Source organism: Elgaria multicarinata, chromosome 7, assembly GCF_023053635.1.
Source record: "Elgaria multicarinata webbii isolate HBS135686 ecotype San Diego chromosome 7, rElgMul1.1.pri, whole genome shotgun sequence".
Taxonomy (NCBI): Eukaryota; Metazoa; Chordata; class Lepidosauria; order Squamata; family Anguidae; genus Elgaria; species Elgaria multicarinata.
In genome coordinates, this window is record NC_086177.1 from 76004667 (window position 1) to 76029261 (window position 24595).

Below are 24595 nucleotides of genomic sequence, written 5' to 3' on the forward strand. Positions count from 1 at the left end.
TATCAGGTTTCTCTTCAAATGCCCCAAAATGTTCATTTCAGGAATAAAGTGTATCTCCAGATGTACCTCAGTGCTAATGACCTTGTTCAGATGACATGCTAAGCCAGATGAAAGGCACATGCTAATTCATTGTAAGTGTAAAAAGAAAGGGTGTTTAACAAAATGTACAACTATCCAGATTCAAAGGGTTAAGGAAAAAGACAATTTTAACAATATTTTATCACATAAATAGAGTTCAACAAGGCACTATGCAATACATTAAAACATTTGGCTCAATTTGGGTTACATATCTTTCTGCTATTCTCTTCACCCTTAGTATAGTATTTTAAATGAGTGTTTTTATATGTTTCAATCTTTGCAGGGGTCACTGAAGAAGACACCCCAGTGTCAAAATGTGTTTGACCTGCTATTTTAATTTCTCTTTTGGTATTCTTGTATAACATTAATGTAATCAGATGTATACAGCAGATGCCAGTGCACTTTAATTGTTTAATACAGTTGTTGAATTATATTTATGTGATAAAATCTTGTTAAAATTGTCTTTTTCCTTAACCCTTTGAATCTGGATATGCTAATTCATGCCTTGTTCAGATGACAGGCATGTGCTAATTCATGCATATAGATTCAAATTTAGTCATTGTTGCTATAATCTACATGGAAATCTCACCACAGTGCAGAGAACTGTGAGGTGGTCTGTGTACCTGTTCAGGTTGATGGTCAACTTCATGGACTCTGCTCTCCCTTTCTATGGTTCTTTAGTTTTGAACTGGACAGGGACTGGCCAGCCCAACAAATAGAAGGCAGCTTCAAATAGAGAACTGCCCCCTATAGTAGGACATATGACTCCCCTAGGCCCAGCACTACTCACAATATCTTATTAGCACCGAACTCATTTTAAAGACCAGCTGCTGAAGAAAAGCACAAAATTGATGCTAAGATGATGGTTGGAATATGTGAACCAGTCCAGAAGCAAGGGGAGAAAAGGTGAGGACTTGAGTGATGTGTAATATTCACATTAAAGCTTTTAGTGGGCCTTTTGATTTAACTTGGCTGCAATATTATCCCTCTGGGAATAAGTCCTATTGAATTAAAGGAGACTTACTTCTGAGTAATACATAGATTACTCATGCTGCTGGCCTGTTTTTGAATTAAAACTAGTGTTTCTCATCAGCGTTATGGATGAAAGTGCATGCTTCCCCCCTTACAATGTTTGATTGATTCATTAATTTGCAGTGATTAGTTTAGTAGAACACAGTCAAATTCCACCTGAAAAAAGTGAGCTGGAAAATAAACCCAGTCTTCCATGACACCGTTGCTTTAAGTATTGTAATATGTCCTTGTTGTTTATTCGTTCAGTCGCTTCCGACTCTTCGTGACTTCATGGACCAGCCCACGCCAGAGCTTTCTGTCGGCCGTCGCCACCCCTAGCTCCCCCAAGGTCGAGTCCGCCACCTCCAGAATATCATCCATCCATCTTGCCCTAGTAACCTGTATAGCTTAAAGGTAACTGCCCACTGGAAGGAAGGAAGGAAGGAAGGAAGGAAGCCAAGCCTGCTACTGCTGACTGGACAAGCCTGAAAAGCCAAAGAAGAATTCCACTGAACAATTAGTTTAGCAACTGGGTGTCATTATGTATTATGGCATGTGACAAAAGTATATATTATTGTTTTAAAAGCATGAGGTATGTCTTTCCGCTCCTGTGGCATGTAGCAATTAGGAGATGGAGCTTTGCTGAATTTTTCTGCTCTGAAGAAAGCAGTGTCTCTAATTCCAATTGACACTGCCGAAATTAATTGTACTTTATCACAATGGAGCTTTACAAGTCTTTTAAATGTTCCCTTTTATATTTTATGAAGGGTAAGGAGTGCCACCAGAAACAGCAGTTCTCAGCAGGCAACCACAATTGTTCCACTCTTCTTTGTTTCTTGTGCTTTCTCAGCATTTGAAAACCAAAGAGGTTAAACTAATGCACTTTAGGTGCATAGTAAATAAAACATAGAAAGCATGATTAAATGCTAGGCCCCGGAGCATTAACGGGGTGCGTTCACCTACCGGTATCCTCCAGCTCTTGGGGCCCCTTCAAAGGTTATGTATTCCTGCATGGAAAACTCTGTGATGAAAGGAACATTTCAAGAGCCGGTGCAAATTGTCACCTGAGGTGATTCCAGATATGGTTTGTTGCGGCTTTTCAGTGCATCCCTGGTGGGCAACTTGTGGCCCTCCAGATATTGTTGGATTGCAACTCCCATCAGCCCCAGCCAGCATAGCCAATAGGAGTAGCAGTACAACATCTGGAGGGGCACAAGGTGCCCACCCCTGCTAAACACCTAGGAAAACAGGCATGATCACCACATAATGGCTTACGTCTGGCTTTCACACTTTTTCCTTCATGGAAATGTTTGCTGAGGGAGGAACTTTGAACATAGGGCTTGGGAGTCAGCAACAACACCGTAGGAGTGCCCAGGAGCTGACACTGGGTTCACAGGTAGGTAATGCTCTTGGAGACATGCAGCTGCTGTGACCATCTGAAGCATGGTGACCTGGGCCACGTCTACACCTTGTGCCTTATCATTACAATCCCATCATGGTAACGCTATGGCAGGATCTACACTATTGCTTCACAGCGGTATTGAAGTGCACTGACAACTGTTGGAGCCCATGACACATGCCATACACCACTTCCACAGTGCTATATCCTGCTCGGTGTAGATGTGTCATACATCCCTCTTGTGCATTTATAGCAAGAATATATAACGCTACGATAGTGATATATGGAATGTGCCCCAACAGTTCAGTACATTTCATAGAATCATAGAATAGTAGAGTTGGAAGGGACCTATAAGGCCATTGAGTCCAACCCCCTGCTCAATGCAGGAATCCACCTTAAAGCATACCTGACAGATGGCTGTCCAGCTGCCTCTTGAATGCCTCTACAGTGGAAGAGCCCATGAGCTCCCTAGTAATTGGTTCCATTGTCGTACTGCTCCAACAGTCAGGAAGTTTTTCCTGATGTCCAGCTGGAATCTGGTTTCCTGTAATTTGAGCCCATTATTCCATGTCCTGGGATGATAAAGAAGAGATTCTGGCCCTCTTCTGTGTGGCAACTTTTCAAATCCTTGAAGAGTGCTATCATGTCTCCTCTCAGTCTTCTCTTCTCCAGGCTAAACATGCCCAGTTTTTTCCGTCTCTCCTCAAACAGCTTTGTTTCCAGACCCCTGATCATCTTTGTTGCCCTCCCCTGAACCCCTTTAATACCACTATAAAGTAGTGGTGTAGATCTGGCCCAGATAGCAGTTTTCATAAATGGTGGATCTATGCATGTGACCACTGTAAGCCTACTGGTAGCCTCTGAAGCTTTGTCTGGAAGCTGCCATACTGCGAGTGTGAACTTGTCTGTACTTGAATGGCTTGACTAGTCTAATTGGAAAAATGCATGTGGCATATACATCATGGCACAGCGGCTGAACTGACCCAGAATATGAAATCTGGGCTAGCGTCATTGACAGAAGGAGGTGGTTCTTCTCAATGATTAGGCCCACATAAATGCACAAAGCAGGACATGTTGCTCAATTGATGAAGATTGGTGAAGGTCAGATGGCTGGTTAGACCACATTTAGAGGGCTCATATATAACTTAACAACATCACCAGGCTGATATTGCACAACTTTGTGCCTTAAGGTTCTGGGTCTTCAGTGCATACATCTCGGCTTTATTATTTATTTATTTATTTATTATTGCATTTATATCCCACCCTTTTTCCTCCAAGGAACGCAAGGCAGCATACATAATCCTCCTCCTCTCCATTTTATCCTCACAACAACCTTGTGAGGTGGGTTGGGCTGAGAGTGTGTGACTGGCCCAAAGTCACCCAGTGGGTTTCCATGGCTGAGTGGGGACTAGAACCCGGATCTCCTGATTCCCAGTCCAACACTTTAGCCACTACACCACACTGGCTCTCTTTAGATCATGAGCTTGCCAGAAGTACGATCTTGATCAAAGACATTTGGATCCATTGCAACAAATGAGTTACTGTTATGCCTTTGTTCCATTAAAAAACAAACAAACAAAACAGAAACTTCTAGAAATCCCTTAGACTGTGAGTCTGTTTGGGGCAGCCTGCTGTTTTGTACATATCCAACACATTGCTGTATCCTTAGAAATAATAAGACTTTTATTATGAAGAAAGCACACTAGCTTGGAAGGAATTGTGTTTCCCACTCCAGTCTTTATAGGTAGGAGTAATTTTTCATAGTGGTATATCTCGTTAAGCCGGGAGGAAAGCTACTTCATGATGCCTGGAAAACAGAGCCATAAATCTTCAAAGATCTTAGGCTTGCAGAGATATCATGCTCCACTAAGCTGGCATGCTGTGAAATGCTATCTGGTAATGTACCACAGGAGGGTGTGTGAACCACCAAGGCCAGTACTGTGAAAAAGTGAATACTCTGGGTTGGCAAAGGGATCAGAGATGGAGGGCTTTGTGAACTTCCACTTGGATTTTACCTCTTGACATAGATTTCCTTCTGACAGGCTGCTTCCTACTTTTTCAGGGTTTAAAATGTTCCACCGCTGAATGCTGCCAATATGGTTAGGAATCTCTTGATGGGACAAGTGAGTTCACTCTCTTTAGGAACCTCTTCTTTGCGTAAGCACTCTTGACTGTATTGTTGTTGACATTTTATAAGACCCCCATTTAGGAAGGTACCATATTCATAGAAACAGAGAATTGGAAAAGGCCTATAAAGAATTGGAAAAGGCCACCAAGTCCTACCCCTGCTCAATGCAGGAATCCACCTTAAAGTATACCTGACAGATGGCTATCTAGCTGCATTTTGAAGGCCTCTAGTGTGGGAGAGCCCACAACCTCCCTAGGTAATTGGTTCCATTGCTGTATTGCTCTAACAGTCATGAAGTTTTTCCAGATGTGTAGCAGAATCTGGCTTCCTGTCACTTGAGTCCATTATTCCATGTCCTGCACTGTGGGATGATCGAGAAGAGATCCTGGCCCTCCCCGTGTGACAACCTTTCAAGTACTTAAAGAGTGCTATCATGTCTCCCCTAGTTTTCTCCAGGCTAAACATGCCCAGTTCTTTCAGTCTCTCCTTGTAGGGCTTTGTTTCCAGACCCCTGATCATCCGTGTTGCTCTTCTCTGAACCCCCTCCAGCTTGTCTGCATCCTTCTTTAAGTGTGGTGCCCAGAACTGGACGCAATACTCAAGATGAGGCCTAACCAGTGCCGAATAGAGGGGAACCAGTACCTCATGCGATTTGGAAGCGATACTTCTATTGATGCAGCCCAAATAGCATTTGCTTTTTTTGCAGCCACATCACAATGTTGGCTCATATTCAGCTTGTGATCTACAACAACTCCAAGATCCTTCTCACTTGTAGTATTGCTGAGCCAAGTATCCCCCATCTTGTAACTGTGCATTTGGTTTCTTTTTCCTAGATGTAGAACTTGGCATTTATCCCTATTAAATTTCATTCTGTTGTTTTCAGCCCAGCGCTCCAGCCTATCAGGATCACTTTGAAGTTTGTTTCTGTCTTCCAGGGTATTAGCTATCCCACCCAATTTTGTGTCGCCTGAAAATTTGATAAGCGTTCCCTGCACCTCCTCGTCCAAATCATTAATAAATTTTTTGAAGAGCACTGGGCCCAGGACTGAGTCCTGCAGTACCCCACTTGTTGCCTCTCCCCAGTTTGAGAAGGTACCATTGATTAGCACTCTTTGAGTCCAATTCTGTAGCCGACTGTGGATGCACCTAATAGTTGTTCCATCTAGCCCACTTTTAGCTAGTTTGCTGATCAGAATGTTAGGGGGTACAACAGAAGCATTTTTAGATAGGTCATGGAGATAGTAAATGCAATAAATAAATAATAATAAATAAATTCAATAAATAAATAATAATAAATAAATAGTTCATTTTGTCAGTAAAAACAAAGGGGGGAGCTTTGCAATAATAACTCTCTGGGTGTGATGATTAAGTTCAACAAATATTCATAAAAGCAAAGTACCAAGAAAGTGAATTGGTTTCATGTTACTAGTTTCATGTCTGAAAAATGCAATTTGACCAGCATTTCTGGGTATATTATTTTCAATAATCTTTTATACAAAACTTTTAATTTACGAAGTGCATTAAGATGTTTACCTTCTTTGTCCTCGCAACATCCCTGTGCAGTAAGTCACATTAATTCCCATTTCATGGATGGCGGCTGAGAGATAAGTAACTTGTTCTAGGCTACCTGTAATTCTGTGTGTAATAGTTGTCATATGAACTTACTTTGTACCCAATGTTCTCACAGAGCTCCATTTGCTATAGAGAGAGAGAAAGGATCTTTATATCTATAACAAGCAGTTGCCGGAATTCTTTCACGCAACCTAATGCGACCAAGAAATAAACACAGAATAGCACTATGTAGATGAAAGGATAATGCATGTAGAGAAGAATAGTTTTGATTTTCAGTTGATTCCCAACCCCAATTGTAACTGTAAGTGCATCCCTTTTATTTTCTTTCATAGAAGTAAATGGGTGTGATGGATGTTTGATCCCTCACATATAGAATCCTACCTGACAGTGCTCTGTGCCTCTGTGTATGGAATGCAAAGATAGACACTGTGGCCACAGCTAGACCTAAGGTTTATCCTGGGATCATCCAGGGTTCGCCCCTGCCTGAGCACTGGATCCCCTGTGTGTCACCTAGATGAACAGGTTTGACCCCTGGACGATCCTGGGATAATCCTTAGGTCTAGCTATGGCCTGAGTCCCTAAAAATCCTCCCAGGGGGTTGGATCCAGAGTAGTGCTTTGCAGAGTCCTGACTGCATTAAAGGAAGGCGTGGAGAGGTGATCTTTGCAATTCCTCCTTCTCCTTGCACCTCCTCAAAAGCTGCTCTGGAGCGCTTGGGGACCAGCCAGAGCAGCAGGAGAGGTGATGCAGGGGGCTGCAGGAGGAAGAGAAAATTGGTAAAATTGCCTCCACTTTACTCCAGTGGGGAACCTCCTTTGTATACCAGTACCTTCTGTGAATGGAAGGTTCCCTTCTGGCTCCAAACCTCAAATTCCACTAACCCTCTCCTGTCCACCTCCACTCCACCATCTCACAACACAACACTGTTTAGTTGTGCCCCTAAGTATCGTGAATTTGGTAATTGCATTAATAAAAGAGTAATCAGAACAAATTGTTACATAGATTTTCATTGCAACTCGGCATTACTCATGCATTAATTTTAGCAAAGTGGTCTTAATACCAAAGCTAAATAAAATTACTCTTGCCTGGGTACTTTCATATCATAGCTACACTCTTCATCATTGCATCAACCCTCTAGATGATGATGACATCGATAATAATAATAATAATAATAATAACAACAACAACAACTAAAGGACTTCAAAAGGATCTTAATATCCAGATAATCCTGCAAGTATTAAAAGTCTTTCCTCCCCCAAGAGAGGCATGCAATCTAAATAATTAGTTAAGCCTAGTCTTACACTGACATTTACAATAACTATCCCTATTGGAGATTGGAATAAATATTTTGTTGCCCATAAAGCTATAAATAACAAGAAGTTTGATGTGAGGCACAACTTGAAAAGATAATGGAAACAGATGAGTCTTGGCTGTGTGTGTAATACACTTGCGTGACCATGTTGCACTGTGCTTACAACCCGTTTGATTCAGGAAATAGAGGTCAATGCATTTGTTGTTATTGTACCCGTGATGAGTGATAAGTAAATCCAAGCAATAGGGAGGTTCAATGGGTGAATACTGATGACAGTGTACTAAGTGATCTAGATTCACTCATCATTGTCATCATTCTCATTGTGGCTTGGACCTACTGATCACCACCTCTTGGGAACCAAAACACTGAATTTATTTTCCCTTCTTCCTAACTAAAAGGACTTAACAGTGCAACACAGCCATGTACTTGGATTTTGTACAAAGAAATGTCATTTATTGTTTTGTGGTGTTTTCAAGATGTTTCTGAGATGTGTCTGAAGAACAAGCTATCTAGAAAACTGGTCCAATATTTTTCAATTGCTGTATTACCACTTGTATTTTACCTTACTGATTGATAAAACTGGCTCTGGACAAATTTCACATGAGTACAGGACAACTAGTTTGGGGCTAGTGCCATTATTCTTATTCTACTCATTATATTATTTTCTACAGCATTCAGGGCAGCATAGATAGTTCCATCCAATTTAACCACACACCAACCCTGTAAGGGAGACTGGGCTGAGGGATAAGCCCTATTCAGGCATGAAAAAGGCATGGTACCACCTGCAATGTTCCCATCCCCACCGCTCAGTCCCTGACCTTCCTGCATTGAGCATGGAGGGATGCTATTTGTATTTGCTTGCACACAAGTGGAAATCTCTGTGAAATTCGTAACCCTGCTTTGCTAATATAGGAAGGTCAGGGACTGAGCGGGTGGGACCAGTCTCAGCCTTTCCTAACCTGATGCCCTCCACAAGTGTTGGACTCAGATCGCTTCATCACTGGCCATTCACCATGCTGTCAGGGCCTGATGGATATAGTTGGACTGCAACTCTCACTGGTCCTAGCCAGCATAGCCAATGGTGAGGGATGATGGTGTTACAACAACATCTGGAAGGCCCCAGGGTGCCATCCCTGTGTTAAAGCTGTGAGAACCAGTGTGTAGTGGTTAGTGCTTAGTGTTGGACTGGGACTTGGGAGATCTGGTTCTATTCCTCACTTACAGGGCAAATGAAGCTCACAGGGTGAATTAGGGCCCCTCATTGACTCTCAGCCTAACCCACCTCACAGGGTTGTTGTGAAGATAGAATGGAGAGGAAGAGGACCATGTAAGCTGCCTTGGATTCCTTGCCAGGGGGAAAAGGTGGTGTATAAATAACAACAACAACAACAATTCTCTTTATGGATGTCGTACATAAATTCTTTATTAAGTTGAAATGAAGATTCAACAACATATTGAAATCCTGGATTTGGGGGCGAAGTCCTGCAGTATTTCACATTACCCCAGGACTATGTGAATATTCCTTGTTCTTTAGTCATAATCATCATTACCTTGTTTTCTATATACTTTTAAAATAATTTCTATCCTAATGTGATAGAATGAGCATAATGGAAAATCCTGTCTTTTAATCCATCATGAAGCAAGCAATTAGAATGCTAATGCAGAGTGCCTCAGCCAGATAATATATTGCTGCATTTCTAATGGTGCTTATAAAATTATCAGTGGGAAGGAATGAACCTCCTCAACTTTGGTCAACTCGAACTTTTCAATCAGATTGGTGTACAGCTGGATGTCATATGCTCCCACAAGAACAGTGCCTGTGAAGTCAAGGAGAAATAATGCCTAGCATTTCCATGTCCTCAAACAACCTATGCATTTGTAAAATATCAAAGGAGCTTTCTTAATGGAGTGAAGGCTTAGAGATGAAAGGAAGTGTTGAGAGCTGAAGGAGAGGCTGGACATTTTGTCATGCATAACTTTCAAATTGTTAATTAGGAACATGGAAATGAAGTTCCACGGACCTCCTTGAGGACTATTCTTATTTCTGGAGTGAGGATTTCATTTGCTGTTGTGGAGGATCACTGAATGAGGATTTTCAGTTCTTCCTCATCTCCCTTCCGAGGGATGCCAACCCATCAGAGCAGAAGAGAAGCCATAGGAAGTCGAAAAGGGATAGGGAAAAACTGAAAATCAGCCCTCTCCATTCTGCTGATGGAAGCCTACCATCAGCCAAGAGACATTACTTGGATTCCACCTATAGACTACTCAGTGCTTAATGACTTAACTGACTCCATTAAAAATGAAATTATGTGAAGCCATACAATAGTTCTAGTTGTGACATTTGTTCTGAGGCTGCAATAATGTGAACCACTCCTTAGATTTGTATAGGAAATAAAGAATGCAGAAGAACAATTGGTTTGTTCTTGTACTATAATGGATGGACTAGGAATTCTGACCCAGCTGTGGAAGATTAGAATGACTCAAGTGCAAGTCACACATGTTTCTAGAAGCACTGCAAATAAATGATTTTCTAAATTGGTCCTTAGATCACACAGGAGAATGGTCTACCCCAGGTTAAAAAAAAAAATACTCCTGAGTGTTTGAAAAATTATTCATTAAACATCACGACCAGCCAGCTCCTTGGGACACTCCCTCCCTTTCAAAGTCTTTAATGATTGGTGCAACCAAACTGAATTTGGCTTTCTGTCTTCTGTTAAAATGTGCAAACTATTAAGTATATGAAACTGCACCCTGGTCCTGTTTTGGTCTTGCAAATTGCAACTTTTGAATGGTAGACTTTCTTTTTCTTTATTTAGCCATTTCATATAATCCAACCGACTGTGTAAACAGAGCTTTGATAGAGCATGCCTAGAATACTGAAAATAACTTGTGAATGTAGGCACAACCACTGACTCCCACTATGGTATGCAAAGTATTTGTGGCATGTACCAAAGGAGGTACATGCCATATTTCAGGAGATAGCAACTGTGATGAACTGATGAGTGTTCACACACTCCAACCTGTGTGTGGATCACTGCCCTCTGCAGGTTGAAGTATTTGGAGTGGGTTTAATCCAAACATCCGTGTTGGGTACTAGCTGAATTCTTAGAGTGTTACTCTTTAGTCCACTAGGAAGCATGCTGTCTTCTTGAGCTAAAGGTCATGAATTCTATTTCCAATATTACTCCTATTCACATGGCTAGCAGCTGTGATTCCTCCACACTTACACTAAGTGGTTATGGTCTGCGAAAACATAAGCAAAAACCTTTAAAACAGTGTTAGAAGAAAAGCTAAGCTAAGCACGATGGGCCTAATAAAATGTGACATCAAGATTGGGGCCACTGGTGTTTTCACAAGTGGGTGGTGGTCAAGAATTCTTTTTTGACTGCAATAAGCTGAAAACAGGCAGTATGGAAAGCAAAAGGAAGCAAACGTAAAAGTTGAATGTATATCCCAGCATGCTTCCAGAGGGCTCCTAGCGTGAAGAATCCGAAGACTTTGTGTCGTCATTTCATCTTCCCCCCCCTCCTTAATGGGTTTTCTGTGGTAAGAACAAAGATGGAAGATATGGTGGGGAAACATAGAAAGGTTAAGAGCACATGACATAATTGTCTGGAGCCCCTATAAAATTCCATGAATAAGGCAGGGTGATGGTACCATAAAAGCCTTGTCTGGAAGCACTTCTAATACTAGTTAACTTTTGGATTTAGAGATGTGGAAAATCTGACTATAGAAACAGAGGGCTCATCTACACCAAGCAGATATTCCACAATAAAAGTGGTATGAGGGAGAAGCGGGTAACTAATAAATGTATGATGATGATGATGATGATGATGATGATGATGATGATGATGAAAGCAGTATCTAAAAGGCAAGAGCCACACTACTGCTTTATAGTGGTATTGAAGTGCACTGAAAACTTTTGGGGACCAATGATACATTCCATATACTGCTTTCATACCACTTTCATAGTGTTATATCCTACTTGGTGTAGATGTGTCAATGGGCCCCAACAGTTGTCAGTGCACTTCATTACTACTATAAAGCAGTAGTGTAGATCCTGCAGTGCATGTCAATATCACTATAAAGCAGTAGTGTGGCTCCTGCCTTTTGTATACCAATTTCATGCCACCTTTATAGTGGAATATCCTGCTTGGTATAGATGAGCCCAGAGTTGGACACAAAACTTTGGGTTTCAAGTTTGGAGGAATGTTTTCTGGAGTAGAATCAAGGCCAAGCTACATGTCATGTTTAATGCAGTGATGTCTCCCTGTCCTCTTTTATTAATTATATGATAAACTCAACACATAGCTGCCATTTTTGGCAGCAGCCCTATGCTTCCTGTGACATGTAGTTTTTTGTCCTGATAAACACAGAGGAGCTATTTTATCATATTAGTCTTGGGCAGAAACTTGGGAATACTGTGATGCCACTGCCTAGTACTAGTATGCTAACTCCATTATTGCTCTTCCAGTGCAAGATCCTTGCAAGATCAACACCAAGATAATGCTTAGCATGAGATAACCCTCTTTTATGTTTGGGATGACTTAGAATGAGAGGTCTGAAACACAGACCCCATGAACTTCCCTAAGTCACAAAGCCTCCTGAGGTGTAGGTAACCCCCCCCCCCAAAAAAAAAAACCCAACACAACGCACACAAAACCCAGACTGTTTGCCTGTTACATAAGATAACAATTCAAATTCATTTTCTGGGAGTAGTTGGTTTAATTGTTAGCAGCACAAAAACAAACACTGTTCTGAGTTTCCTCAGGACACTACACTACAGACTTAAATTAGTTTAATAGCTATTCTAACTTCTAAAAGGACTGTAATTCTGTGTATATATGTATGTGTGTTGGTGGGTGATAGGGATCGCTAATGAAGAATTCTCAGCACCTCCCTAAGACTACAACTCCTAAGATGCTTCAGGGAATAAAAGAAACCAGTTTCTAGTTATAGAAATGACCTACCTGTTTTATGCCAACATCTCATTAAACCCAAACAGTAGATGTTCGCCTCTACACTGCCACAACTCTTTTCTTCTGGTTAATATTCCCATAAAGATTTAAGTCAATATTTGTGAAATGAATATTAACAATCAAACCAACATTTTAGATGCCTTGAGGATAGCTGGAAGTAGTTTTTTTTTTTTAAAGACCATCTGGCAAAGAGGAAAAAAAAGAAGTACTCTGAATTTTCATTTTGCCATCTGGGATCTTTTTTTTTCTTGGTAGATTTAGGTAGCCAATAAGCTGCTAATCTTGGCTAAAAGATGTCTGTAAAATTTCCTACCATTTTTGTCGGGATGTATTTAAAAATACAGTCCTAAAACTGCTTTTGTTTTGTTGTTATTGTTGCATACTGCTGGTTTCAGAGTTTATGGCCATAACTTCCACTTGTTAATTAATCTGGGGACAAGAGAACAAAAATGGTCTGGAAGGCATCCTCAATGTTTTGAAATAATTAGTGGAGGCATCATGTAAAAATGCAGAATAGCTGGTAAAATCTGTATAGTGAGTGAACTCCCCTTCTCTGTCCCCCCCCCCCAATTTTCCTTATGGCCAAAACTGTTTACACATATTATATGCCAATCTGCACCTGCTCCGTCCCCTTCTATTTAGGCTACTATCAAGTACCATGAAACAATCAGATAGTGAGGTGATCTTTCTGGGGCACAGCATTGCTGTTTCTCCCTCAAAACAACACAATAAAGGGCCTCACTTGATGGCCTAGTAGTTTCTTGCAGATAGTTTCTGACAGTTTTGGATCCCCAGGATAAATGGCCATTCGGTGCCTTCCAGCGCTGAATAAACTCCATAGCCATGAATCATCATCAGCGAGTCAGTCACACGGAAATAAGAAAAAGGCATAATAAGAGAAATAGTTTGGGGGAGGGGAGAGGAAATGCAAGCGCTCCACCTTTATATTACAAGCAGCTGCTTGAGTGCACTCCTAAACTTTACATAATTCCATGGATTATTCATTATAACTCCATGTAAGATTGTAACATTTGTTAGAAAAGTGAAATAGTTACATTTCTCTGTGGCTTCAGATGTGATCCATCTTATTTGACTTCTGCAATGAGTTTAGGAAGCTATGATCCAGAATATAGTTTCAGAACCCACCCCCTCTCCAGTATATTAATACCAGGAAAATCCCACAAGTGGAAAGCATTTTCCTCCCAGTGATTTTTGCAATCAATACACTCTCAGCAGTGTGTGTGTATGTGTGTGTGTGTGTGCGCGCGTATTATTAATTGGCTCTCTTCTGTATCGCATCATGCCCTTGCTTTATAAAACATACTCATTGAATATGACAAAGTTGCCCTTAAAACAAATGAAGGAAAACACCACCACTACACAGAGGCAATCATTCCAAGGTGAAATAATAAGTCTGAGGTAAAATTTTAGGGAAGCTGGGTAACTTTATTAGAGAGGTTCAGAAAGATTCATGTGATGAAAGAAAGTATGCCCCTTTGGGCTGGGTGGTTGTTATGTGGTGAGCTGAAGATATTTCTTATGTATTTGCAATGTGGGGACCAACCTCATGATAATTAAAGCATGTCCAGAGTGTGGGCTGCTCCAGATATATATTTCCAGACTAATTTGTGCTTGTGGTGAGAGAGTTATGTAGTAGCCTCACCACATGCTTACTTTGTAGCTGAACCCAAAGTTACCACACTAAGTTCAACCCACTAGTTTTATGGAGTGCATATAGTGAAAATGTACAGCCTAGTAGTGTTACATACATGGTCATGTAAGCAGTCTACAGCATTCTTCTTCTTCTTCTTCTTCTTCTTCTTCTTCTTCTTCTTCTTCTTCTTCTTCTTCTTCTTCTTCTTCTTCTTCTTGTCGTTGTGAACAAATTTGGGGTGGGGAGAGGAACGTTTTGCCTTCATTCAAAAAAATATGTATTACCCCATATTTCTTCGATTCTAAGACGCCATCGATTCTAAGGCGCACACTAATTTCAGTACCACCAACAGAAAAAAAGCTTTGATTCTAAGAAATAATAACTGCACCTGCGATTCGAAGATGCACTCCATTTTTAGAGAGTTTTATATGGGGAAAAAAAGTGCTTCTTAGAATCGAAGAAACACGGTAATGTATTTTTGCTTGTCAATTCAGGTCTCAGGCAGTCCTAGCGCACCTGGCTTCAACTGCACATGTTTTCTGCTTATACATCCTTAGGGCCTGCCCTTTTACTATGGTACCTATCCAACACAAAATGAAGTGTGTGTTGACTTGAATAGTCTGCCTTGGATTATAGCAAATCCCCCCTTTTGTCCTCTTTCAAGTTGTCAGTGTGCTGTCCCATCCAGATACCTAGGAAGAGGTTCTGATGGCTTTTGGAAAGGTTAAGATAATTGTGTGTGAAACTAAGGCCAGATCTACCCCAAGCAGGATATTGCACTAGTAAAGCGGTATGAAAGCAGTAAATACTAGCAGGAGCCACACTACTGCTTTATAGCGGTATTGAAGTGCACTGACAACTGTTGGGGCCCATTGACACATACCATATACCACTTTCATAGTGCTATATCCTGCTTGGTTTAGATCTGGCCTAAGTGTACAATATCAGCGATTGTGTACCTAGAGGCTGATGGTCCCAATGTCAGTGGGACAATGAATCCACTCTGAGTTTCAGTAAGAGTTTCAGATCACAGTGGTAAGACAAGTATTCTAGAGTATCATTATTCAGCAGTATGTACTTTTGAATTCTGGTCTGAACAGGGAAATGTGTAGTATAGTTCACAATCCAAATTACATGACATTTCTTCTGCTGCATGAAATATACGGGCATGTGCTTTGCCTGTATATAGTCCCAGGTTCAATCCCCAGCATCTTCATATAGGGCTGCCAAAGACACCTCTCTTAAATTCTAGAGGGTGCCTGAGATTCAGTAGATAACCCTGTGCTAGGTGAACCAAGGATCTGACTGTGCATCAGGCTTCCAAGCATCTGTTCCAAGCACCTGTAAGAGACTGATACAATGAATGACAAAGGCTTTACTTATTTTACTTTGTTACATTTATATCCCACTTATTCCTCCAAGGAGACCAAGATGGTGTACATGATCTTCCTCCTCTCCATTTTATCCTCAGAACAACCCTGTGAGGTAGGTTAGGCTGAGAGACAGTGACTCATCCAAAGTCCCCTAATGAGCTTCATGGACAAATGGGGACTTGAACATTGGTTTCCCTACTTCACCACATTGGCTTTACAATATTGTGGAATCAAAACATTTGGAACATATCCCTAAGGAAAATAGGAAAATAAGAGAGACTGACATGACCATAGCTATTCTTAATGAATAATAATATGACCATTTTGTCCGACTTTTATACAGTCAGTCTTCATTACTAAAGAGTGACAGAAATGATAGGAACCAAAATTATTAGCTTCTGAAGCCAACGTAAAATATTACCACCATTAAATGATGTTTTAACTTCTCAGTGTACCACCACTTAAACAAGCTTCTCTACCTATAAAGCTGAAAGTATGTGTGTGGGATGTATGTCTGGAAATGTTTATTATTTTATTTATTTATTTATTTTATTACATTTATATACCGCCCCCCAGCCGAAGCTCTCTGGGCGGTTTACAACAATTAAAAATAGTAGACATTAAAAGTATACAAAAAATTTAAAAAACATAAAAACAGTTTAAAAACAACAACAGTATTCATTTAAAACAACAATTCTGGGGTCCATTAAAACAAACTTTACGTTATTAAATGCTGTTAAAATGCTATTAAAATGCCTGGGAGAAAAGAAAAGTCTTGACCTGGCGCCAAAAAGATAACAACGTTGGCGCCAGGCGAGCCTTATCAGGAAATCATTCCACAGTCGGGGGGCAACCACTGAGAAGGCCCTCTCCCTTGTTGCCATCCTCCGAGCTTCCCTCGGAGTAGGCACTCAGAGGAGGACCTTAGATGTTGAGCGCAGTGTACGGGTAGGTTCATGTCGGGAGAGGCGTTCCATCAGGTATTGTGGTCCCAAGCCATGTAGGGCTTTATAGGTTAAAACCAGCACCTTGAATTGGGCTCAGAAACATATAGGCAGCCAATGCAAGCGGGCCAGAATCGGTGTTATATGCTCAAATCTTCCTGTTCCAGCTATCAATCTGGCCGCCGCATTTTGCACAAGCTGCAGTTTCTGGACCGTCTTCAAAGGCTGCCTGATGTAGAGGGCGTTGCAGTAATCTAATTTGGAAGTTACCAAAGTATGGACAACTGAAGCTAGGTTATCCCTGTCCAGATAGGGGCGTAGCTGGGCCACCAACCGAAGTTGGTAGAAGGCACTCCGTGCCACCGACTTCCAGTTTACCCACTTCCATTTGAGTTAGAAACTTGAAATTTGGCACGCTGATAGATCCGACTGTACAATGTATCAGAAAAATCTAAAAACACAAAATTTGGGGTTTTAAGTATTTTTAAAGAATTTAATAAAAAACCTAAGCTTATGTTGTACAATTCCCAGCATACCGTGGGTGGAACTCCCAGCATGCCTTGGGCAGGAGGCCAGACTTACTGGCCTATGGTGGCCATTGTGAGTGCACAGCTGGGTGGCTGCTGCATGCCTTTCACAACCATGTATCCTGCAAAGGCTCATGCTGCTTTTTGTAAATAGGCATAATGCTCATGTTTACTTCTGAAGGAGCTTGGTGTTCAAGATGCTTTTTGAAAGTGCTGCTGAGTGATTGTTTCCTGCTGAGCAGACATGCATAGGCTTTGGAATGTTATTTGGAAGTCTTGCTAAATATTTCTTTCTTGCTTACGTCTGAGTAGATACACAGGGCTTCTCATGCTTACTTTTGAGTAGACATGCAGAGGCTATTTGAGTTATTCATTTGTGAGTAGACATGCAGAGGCTTGCCCTGCTTATTTGTGAGTAGACCTGTTGCTTATGCTTTTTTTTTTTTTTTTAGTAGAGCTGCTTCCTACATAAATTTAACAATGGCGCTTGGAGGCACTTGGATTTTTCAGCCCTGCCAATTTTGCCTGGAATGTGGCTCCTCAGAGCTAATTTTTCATATCCTAAAAATCTTACTATGTGCTGGTATTAATAAACTCCTTGACATGTTTACTTGCTAGTCGCCATTTCATAGAAGATTTAAAGCAAAAACTAAAGTATTAGAATTGTAACATTCCCCATTCATCTTCCACTTACATTGTGGGATCTTCTTTAGTTAAATGCATTGCAGTAATAACTGACGACTTGTCACTAACATTCTTGCATACCTCACATACCTGTCTCATTAATAGATGGTCTAAGGATTCAGTGTCCACTTCCACTAGTTATAGTTCCATATTAAGGTAGCTCTATATAATAATGAGTATCTGAATACCTCGAGGCATGTAAAATGCATTCAGGCTATCAGAATCAGTCATTTGACAACTTCACTATATATACTCATTATTCTGGACTAATGTTTCGGAATGACATTCATATGTGTGCATAGATATGTATCTGTGTAATAAAACTAATAGTGTCGTAGGGCATGTCTACACAAGCCCTATATTACACAATCCATTTACTAACTTTGGCCTTTCACTCTTCAACTTCAAAAAAGTATTATATCAGTGGAGTTGAATAAAAGACAGGTAGACTAACAACAGAGTAATTTTAAAATATATTTAGTGCTAAACATTTTGGCTTCAATAGCTGTGATATTAAATAGATACCAAGTGTGGCAGTTTGGAATGCTGGGAGATGAAAACTGCAAAGGAGAACGCCCCCCCCACCACCGAGTTAAGAGCTGTGGAATGCTTATGAATTGTCCTCTAGGTTAAGGCCATATAAACTTAATAGTTCTGAGTCTGTAGATTCAGAAGTCTTCCTTTCTGCCAAGCATGTTAGTGTCTTTTGTTTGTTCATATGGAAGCAATTGTAAGTCTGACAGACTATGTCCAGGTGAGTTAAAATGTCTGGGAAAAGGCTGATCTATTTTTTTTAGTAAACATTTCAGATTTGCCATTATGGAATCTTGTTCTTAGGTACTTTGTAGTTTTTCCTACATATCACAGGAATCCATTTTTTAAATATCCAATTAAATAAATTACATCGTTGGAAATGCATATTATTGGTTGTCTAATGAAATATGTTTTGCTAGTAACTGTGCTTTTCAAAGTGCTTTCTTCAAGATATAACCTCAGACATGTATAATATTATTTGTATGTTTTTGTGTGTATTATATATGGCATATTATTTGTACAATGCAAAGGAAATCAGAGTATGCAAGAAAAGATACAAGTATGTTCAACTTATAAACTACACATATACTTTCTTAATTAAAAAAAAACTGAATAGGAAAGAAAACATCAGCTGTGTTTATAGAGAGATAAAAAGAAAACTGGTCTACGCATTAGTAATGAATTCCTTTTTATTAGAGTAAATACAGTTATGAAAACTGTACATTATCTGTTTTGGATTCCAGAATTATAAATAAAGAAGCTCATTAGATAAAGAGTTCATTCACAGCAAGAAATTTTAAATAGACAAAGTGACATATCATTAAGTACATTGGCAGACTTAAGAGCTGTCCAAAATGTAGTGTACACTATACAACCAACTATAAATAGTCTTTTATGTAAAATACAGTTGTGCACATTTTAGAAAAATACCAACATTTTTTGATTGAAGCTTTGTTTTTAAAAAAGCTTATAAATCATACATATTTATAAATGGAGCTAACATGCTTAAATTTATAAACATTTTCAAAAGCCATTTTTAAAAGATTTTTAAATACACGTGTAATAATATTTGAATATCAGTTACAAAATTAGTTTAATCAATAACTTAACTGGGCTAAATGGTAGATAAGAAAGTTTATATAGGACAATTTAAAAACCTGATTCTCAATTAATTACTTTTCTAAATTTAGAAGTAAACTTGTTTTTCCTTACTTCCTTCACAAACAAACGCTGTTACATTTTCATTTTCTGCCTTTCTGTTTTCTTCTTGATTCCACACTGGTCAAAACATAGGATTCTCAACCCACTTCTGCAAAAAATGCCATTTGTGTTACTGTCCTGCACTGAGCATCTCCAGGCTACAAGATTAACTCCTTACTCATTTCCACTTGGTGGGCTGCTTCTTACAGTAGCTAATGTAGTTATCAGGAAAGCTCTCCATTAAACCATGCTAATAATGATGATGATGATAATAATAATAATAATAATAATAATAATAATTTACAAACAGGATTAAAAGCTGGAAAAATATTCTTTTCTAAGAGTTAAAAACAAAACCCAAGCCCTTGACTTTCTATTTCTAATTAAAATGCTGACTTTCAAACTGACCACACCATGTACAATCTTGCTCTGAGTAAACAAACATGCTTTTGAGTATTATGGAATACAGTAATTATAGTGGGGTGGAGAAAAAAAACATGAATCACATCATCAAAACACAAGACTGTAAATCTAGTTAAGACAAAGAGTCCAAATGAAAGTTTGAGGCTTAAGTTTTAACTGGCTGAGGTAAGATTACAGACTCATTTTAACAACATTAAAGGCATCAAACTGATAATCAGTCATTTTTAACAGACTTAAATGCTCTACCTGAATGTATTCAACATGAAGCTTGATCTTTAAAAAACATCATTTATAAGTTTAATCAACAGCTTCCATTGTGCAAGCAGGCAAGACTTTAAATATCAGTAATTTCTTTCAATATTGAAATAAGATCCAAATCACTGAGTGGCACAACCCTTCTCAAATATTCTACCTTTCTCATCCAATTTGCTGATACAGCCCGATGAATCTTGCAGCATTTAAAATAATTTTGCTTGCCACTTCCACAAAGAAGATACAAACGATGGCTTAAAACATTGTTGCATATTGCCTGCAAACCCTTAAGCGGAAGATGACTTTACCGGCTTAAGTTAAAAAAAAGTGCTATGAAGAAATTAATCCTTCCAAGAAAAGGTCTATACTGCACATATACTATAGGCTTTAATTTCATTTTTCTGATGCAGGGTTAAAAACTAGTGACGTTTTCCAGGTTGGATTACATTATTATATTATGGCTGTACATAGGTTTAAAATAAATAGTAAATGAACAGAATCATGCATAAGCAAATGAAACACAATCTCCCAGAAAACGGCAAAGAGATTTTAAAAGCAGCAGGTAATGGAATAAGACTGGTGAGTGATGCTGCTAACTATTTCTTCTAATGAGATAGGAGTGAATACTGGAATCGCTTCCACAGCAACAGAATCCTCTGACCACATTCCTCTGGCAGTCGCTTTCCCATCTCCCCCACCAAAAACATCAGACGGCAAAATAGTAAGGCAGCTGTTAGCTTCCATCAACAAAAGTGCAGCTCCGTACATTTCCAGTTTAGTCACACTCTCTTCTGGAACAGATGGAGTAACCAACACACTTTACTTGTTGGGTTGCTTCAGCAAGCTTATGTATGTACGGGCGTGGTTTTTCCCCCAACATGGCTGCTTGCTTCCTCAAAGGGGACCTCAAAGCCCCTTGGCTGAGTTTTCCAAGTTTCATCTCTCTTGTGTCCCATCCTAATTCCATGCCTCCTTCCCTGTGTCTGAACATGACTCGTGCCATTTAAAAGGCTGATGACACAACTGCCGAGAATTGTGGGCTTACGCCACTAGTTGTCATGACTTCACTGAAGGATCAAAACAGTTATATCATTAAGTAACTATGTTGAATCACATTCAGGCATAGCTAAAATTAAAGTGATGAAACATTCACATGTGCAACTAATAAAGCTTTGATGTTTGAAATGGAAAAGATTAAAACTGAGGTTGGGAGAGAGTAGAATTTTTATGTGAAACACAAAACCATTCTTACCTTTCCTAATTCCAATCAAGTTAGAAAATGGACAAAAAGTATGGCTAAACCAATATTCAACAGCATTACCAGGGCAATCATGATTGAATTAGGACCCTGAAATTGAAATAAAATGGATTTTGATTACATTCACAAAAGTTAAGATAATGAATAAATATACTGCAACCTTTAATATCTAGATGCATCCAGATTGTGTTATAATACCAAAAATGAAAATAGGAACTTTTTCCTTTTGTAGTTCTTGAGACATCCAACTAAGCAGTCTTCTGTTTTTCCTGAAAATCTACTTACACAATGGAAAACAGAATTTTCCATTGTGGAGCAGTGGAGCAGACACTGCAGGGAGATCAAATTTCCCCTCCTGTCTGCAGCACCCCATGCATGCCCAAAATTTGCTCCAGTTGGGAGTCCCTCTGGAACAGACCTGATAGGTATGGGGTGGGGATATGGAAAGGGGAACTCCCATTTTATGATTGGATATCTTCTTGCGTTAGATTAACCTTATGATTTCAAACAGTGCATAGGCTCTTTGAGGTACTATTAAGGGTGGGGGCAGAGAGATGTGAAAGACTTCCGTTATCTAATTATTTTCTTGACAGATTAATTATAACATATTTTGAGGAAGATATTTCTGTCTTTGGAGCAAGTGGGATAGTAGCTGGCTTGAGTCCCAGTATTGGGGAAAAGGCAGGATATAAATATAAATATAATAATAATAATTCCCTGACATTTGCTAGTACCAAAATCAAACAAAAAATATCGAAGTACTATACTGAATTATTAATCCCTGCAAAATATTAGCCAAACTTCTCCTTTTCCCTGTCGAATCCATATCCTTTTACTTTGATATGATTGTGCTGTAATGCAGACACATGTACAAGTTGTAAGAAAATACAACCACATCTTAACATTCACATTAGCCTGAGATACATTTACTTAGACACCATTCTAATGAGCACAGTCACAGTGAGGAGATGCTGGGTAGTGCTCTATTTGCAGGGTAAGTTTGACCCCTAAAGAGGATATACAACTGAACAATAAAACAGGTGTGTCTTCCGTCTTGGTTTTAAAATCTGGGGGTGGCTAGAAATTTTGTTTTTAAGGATACTCACAGGTATTGGTAAACCTTAATATTCTCATGAACACATGGGTAGCTACAATCCTAGCCTTATGTGGATCCTAGAGAAATGTTGGTTTCACTAGAATGATGGATTTTAGCTGTTCTAACTAAGTAGCAAGCAGAAATACTATGATAGACTAATAATGGATGTGCTCTGGAGTGGGCTAAATATTTGTGACAATACTGCAGGCTTTTGTACTTGTGCTGACATTAAACCATGTAAAGCCAAGAAGTATTTCAGATATTATACACTTACCACAGCTTCATTTCCGCAAATGGATAGAAACAATAAAGTAACTTGCATTCCTCCGGAGAGGAAGGTTGCTCTTGTGATTTAGATGAAAGACCTGAGTTTATCACTAGAGTTCCTTCACAAAATTCTCAGGTATTTGGTTTGGCATATATTCCTACTCCTTTCTGAAGATCTGGAGCACATGTTACAGACGTTATATATAGGAGCTCTTGGATATAGCTCCAGTGGGATGTAATACTTCCCTTTGTGTTATTCCAGCACTCGGTATGAAACACTCCCATACCAGAACTACCCCTTCTGGAAGGTGGCTGAGAGTGGCACAGAAAGTCTCCATGACAGACACCAAAATGACTTGATGAATGGTGCTACTTGCCATGGCTATGGCTACACCTCTGCAGTTTCTGGCAGGATCTACACTACTGCTTATAACGGTTTATAAGGGTTATGAGAACTGTTCAGACCCAGGACACATTACATATACCATTTTCATACCATTTTAAAAGTGTTATATCCTGCTTGGTGTTATATCCTGCTTGGTGTAGCATCTGTGTGATGCTCATAAAGCATGCTCCAAGCACAGATCTAAACTGATGAGAACTGTCTTGGCTCCACTGAATGTGTTAATCTGTCAGCAATTTGAAAAGGCTGCTGATTTTGCCTTGTTTTTAGTCCAATGTGAACCCCACCATTTCTGGAGATATTTTGGAATTCAGTTTAACAATCAAGTTCAAATAAAAAAGTAATGCTTTCTTGGCTTGTCATTAGGAAGGAAGATAAATTGAGCATTTCAAAGAGTAGGGGAAAGACAAGAGTGAGATATTGAATGCATATTTCAAGCTACACCAAAGAATTGCTTTGGGGTTTGGAGTTGTGCTAAGAATGATCAAACAAATTGCAGAGAACTTTGCCCAACCTGTGGAATTCAAGATGAGACTCTAATTCTAGCTTTTAAAACATTACTCGTGCGGCTCTAAAAATGCTTTAGGGTGAAGCACCATAAATAAGGCCTCAGTACTCTGCAGTGGCTTAAAATAGAAAAAGGCAAAATTAGTCTCTGCTTTCCATGACTGATCTGAACAGGTGCTAGAAAGAAGCTGTAACAGAAAAGCTTCATGCATGCCCAGAATTGTCCTTATATAACAGAAAGCTTAAGGCATACAAAAGAGAAAAATGAAAGGAATAATAATAATAATAAATCATAGAATCATAGAATAGCAGAGTTGGAAGGGGCCTACAAGGCCATCGAGTCCAACCCCCTGCTCATTGCAGGAATCCTCTTAGATTGCTGGGCAATACTGCGATATATTGGCTATTAAGAGATGACATATTAAAAGAAGGTCAATTAGAAAAAGGCAATATTAGTCTCTAGCTCAGCAGTAACTCTTATCTTTCCATACATAATTCCCTTATTTATGAAATTCAATTAAGAGGAAGGGCTGTTGTGCAGCGGTCAGGCCGTGCTTTGTCTCATTAAAAGAACATCACCTGTCATGACTAGGAGAGGCCCCTGTGTGGGACCCTGGACAAACTCTAACAGTGAAAGCAGACAGTATTGGTGGTCCATGGGAGGCTGGTGGTTCCAAATTCAGTGGGACAGTGATTCTCTTCTGGGTTTTAGTTACGACCAGCCCTAAGTCTAAAGGACCTATCCAATATGCTGGATCCTATCCCCAAAATGGGTCCAGCATCTTGGAAAGCTCCTTTAGATTTCTGGCTGGGATAGACCACAGGTAACCTGGTACCCTCCAGATATTTTGGATGACAGTTCCATGGCAAACGGACAAGGATTATGGGAGGTGTCATTTATTTATTACATTACATTCAAAACATCTGGAGGGAACCAGATTATCCCTGGGCTAGACAGACCAGTAAGCTGACTTGATATTAGGCAGCTCCCTAC

General features: G+C 39.7%; 1 protein-coding gene across 1 annotated transcript in view; it reads right to left on the reverse strand.

Moving 5' to 3' along the window:
- Positions 1-18870: 18870 nt before the first annotated feature.
- JPH1 (junctophilin 1) overlaps positions 18871-24595 on the reverse strand; it is a 77907-nt gene continuing 72182 nt past the window's right edge. The window contains exons 5-6 of the mRNA XM_063130848.1: positions 21323-21418; positions 18871-21137 (exon numbers count right to left, since the gene is read on the reverse strand). Of these exons, the coding sequence (XP_062986918.1) occupies positions 21338-21418 (81 nt within the window). The 3' untranslated portion in view covers positions 18871-21137; positions 21323-21337. The remainder of the gene's footprint in view (positions 21138-21322; positions 21419-24595) is intronic.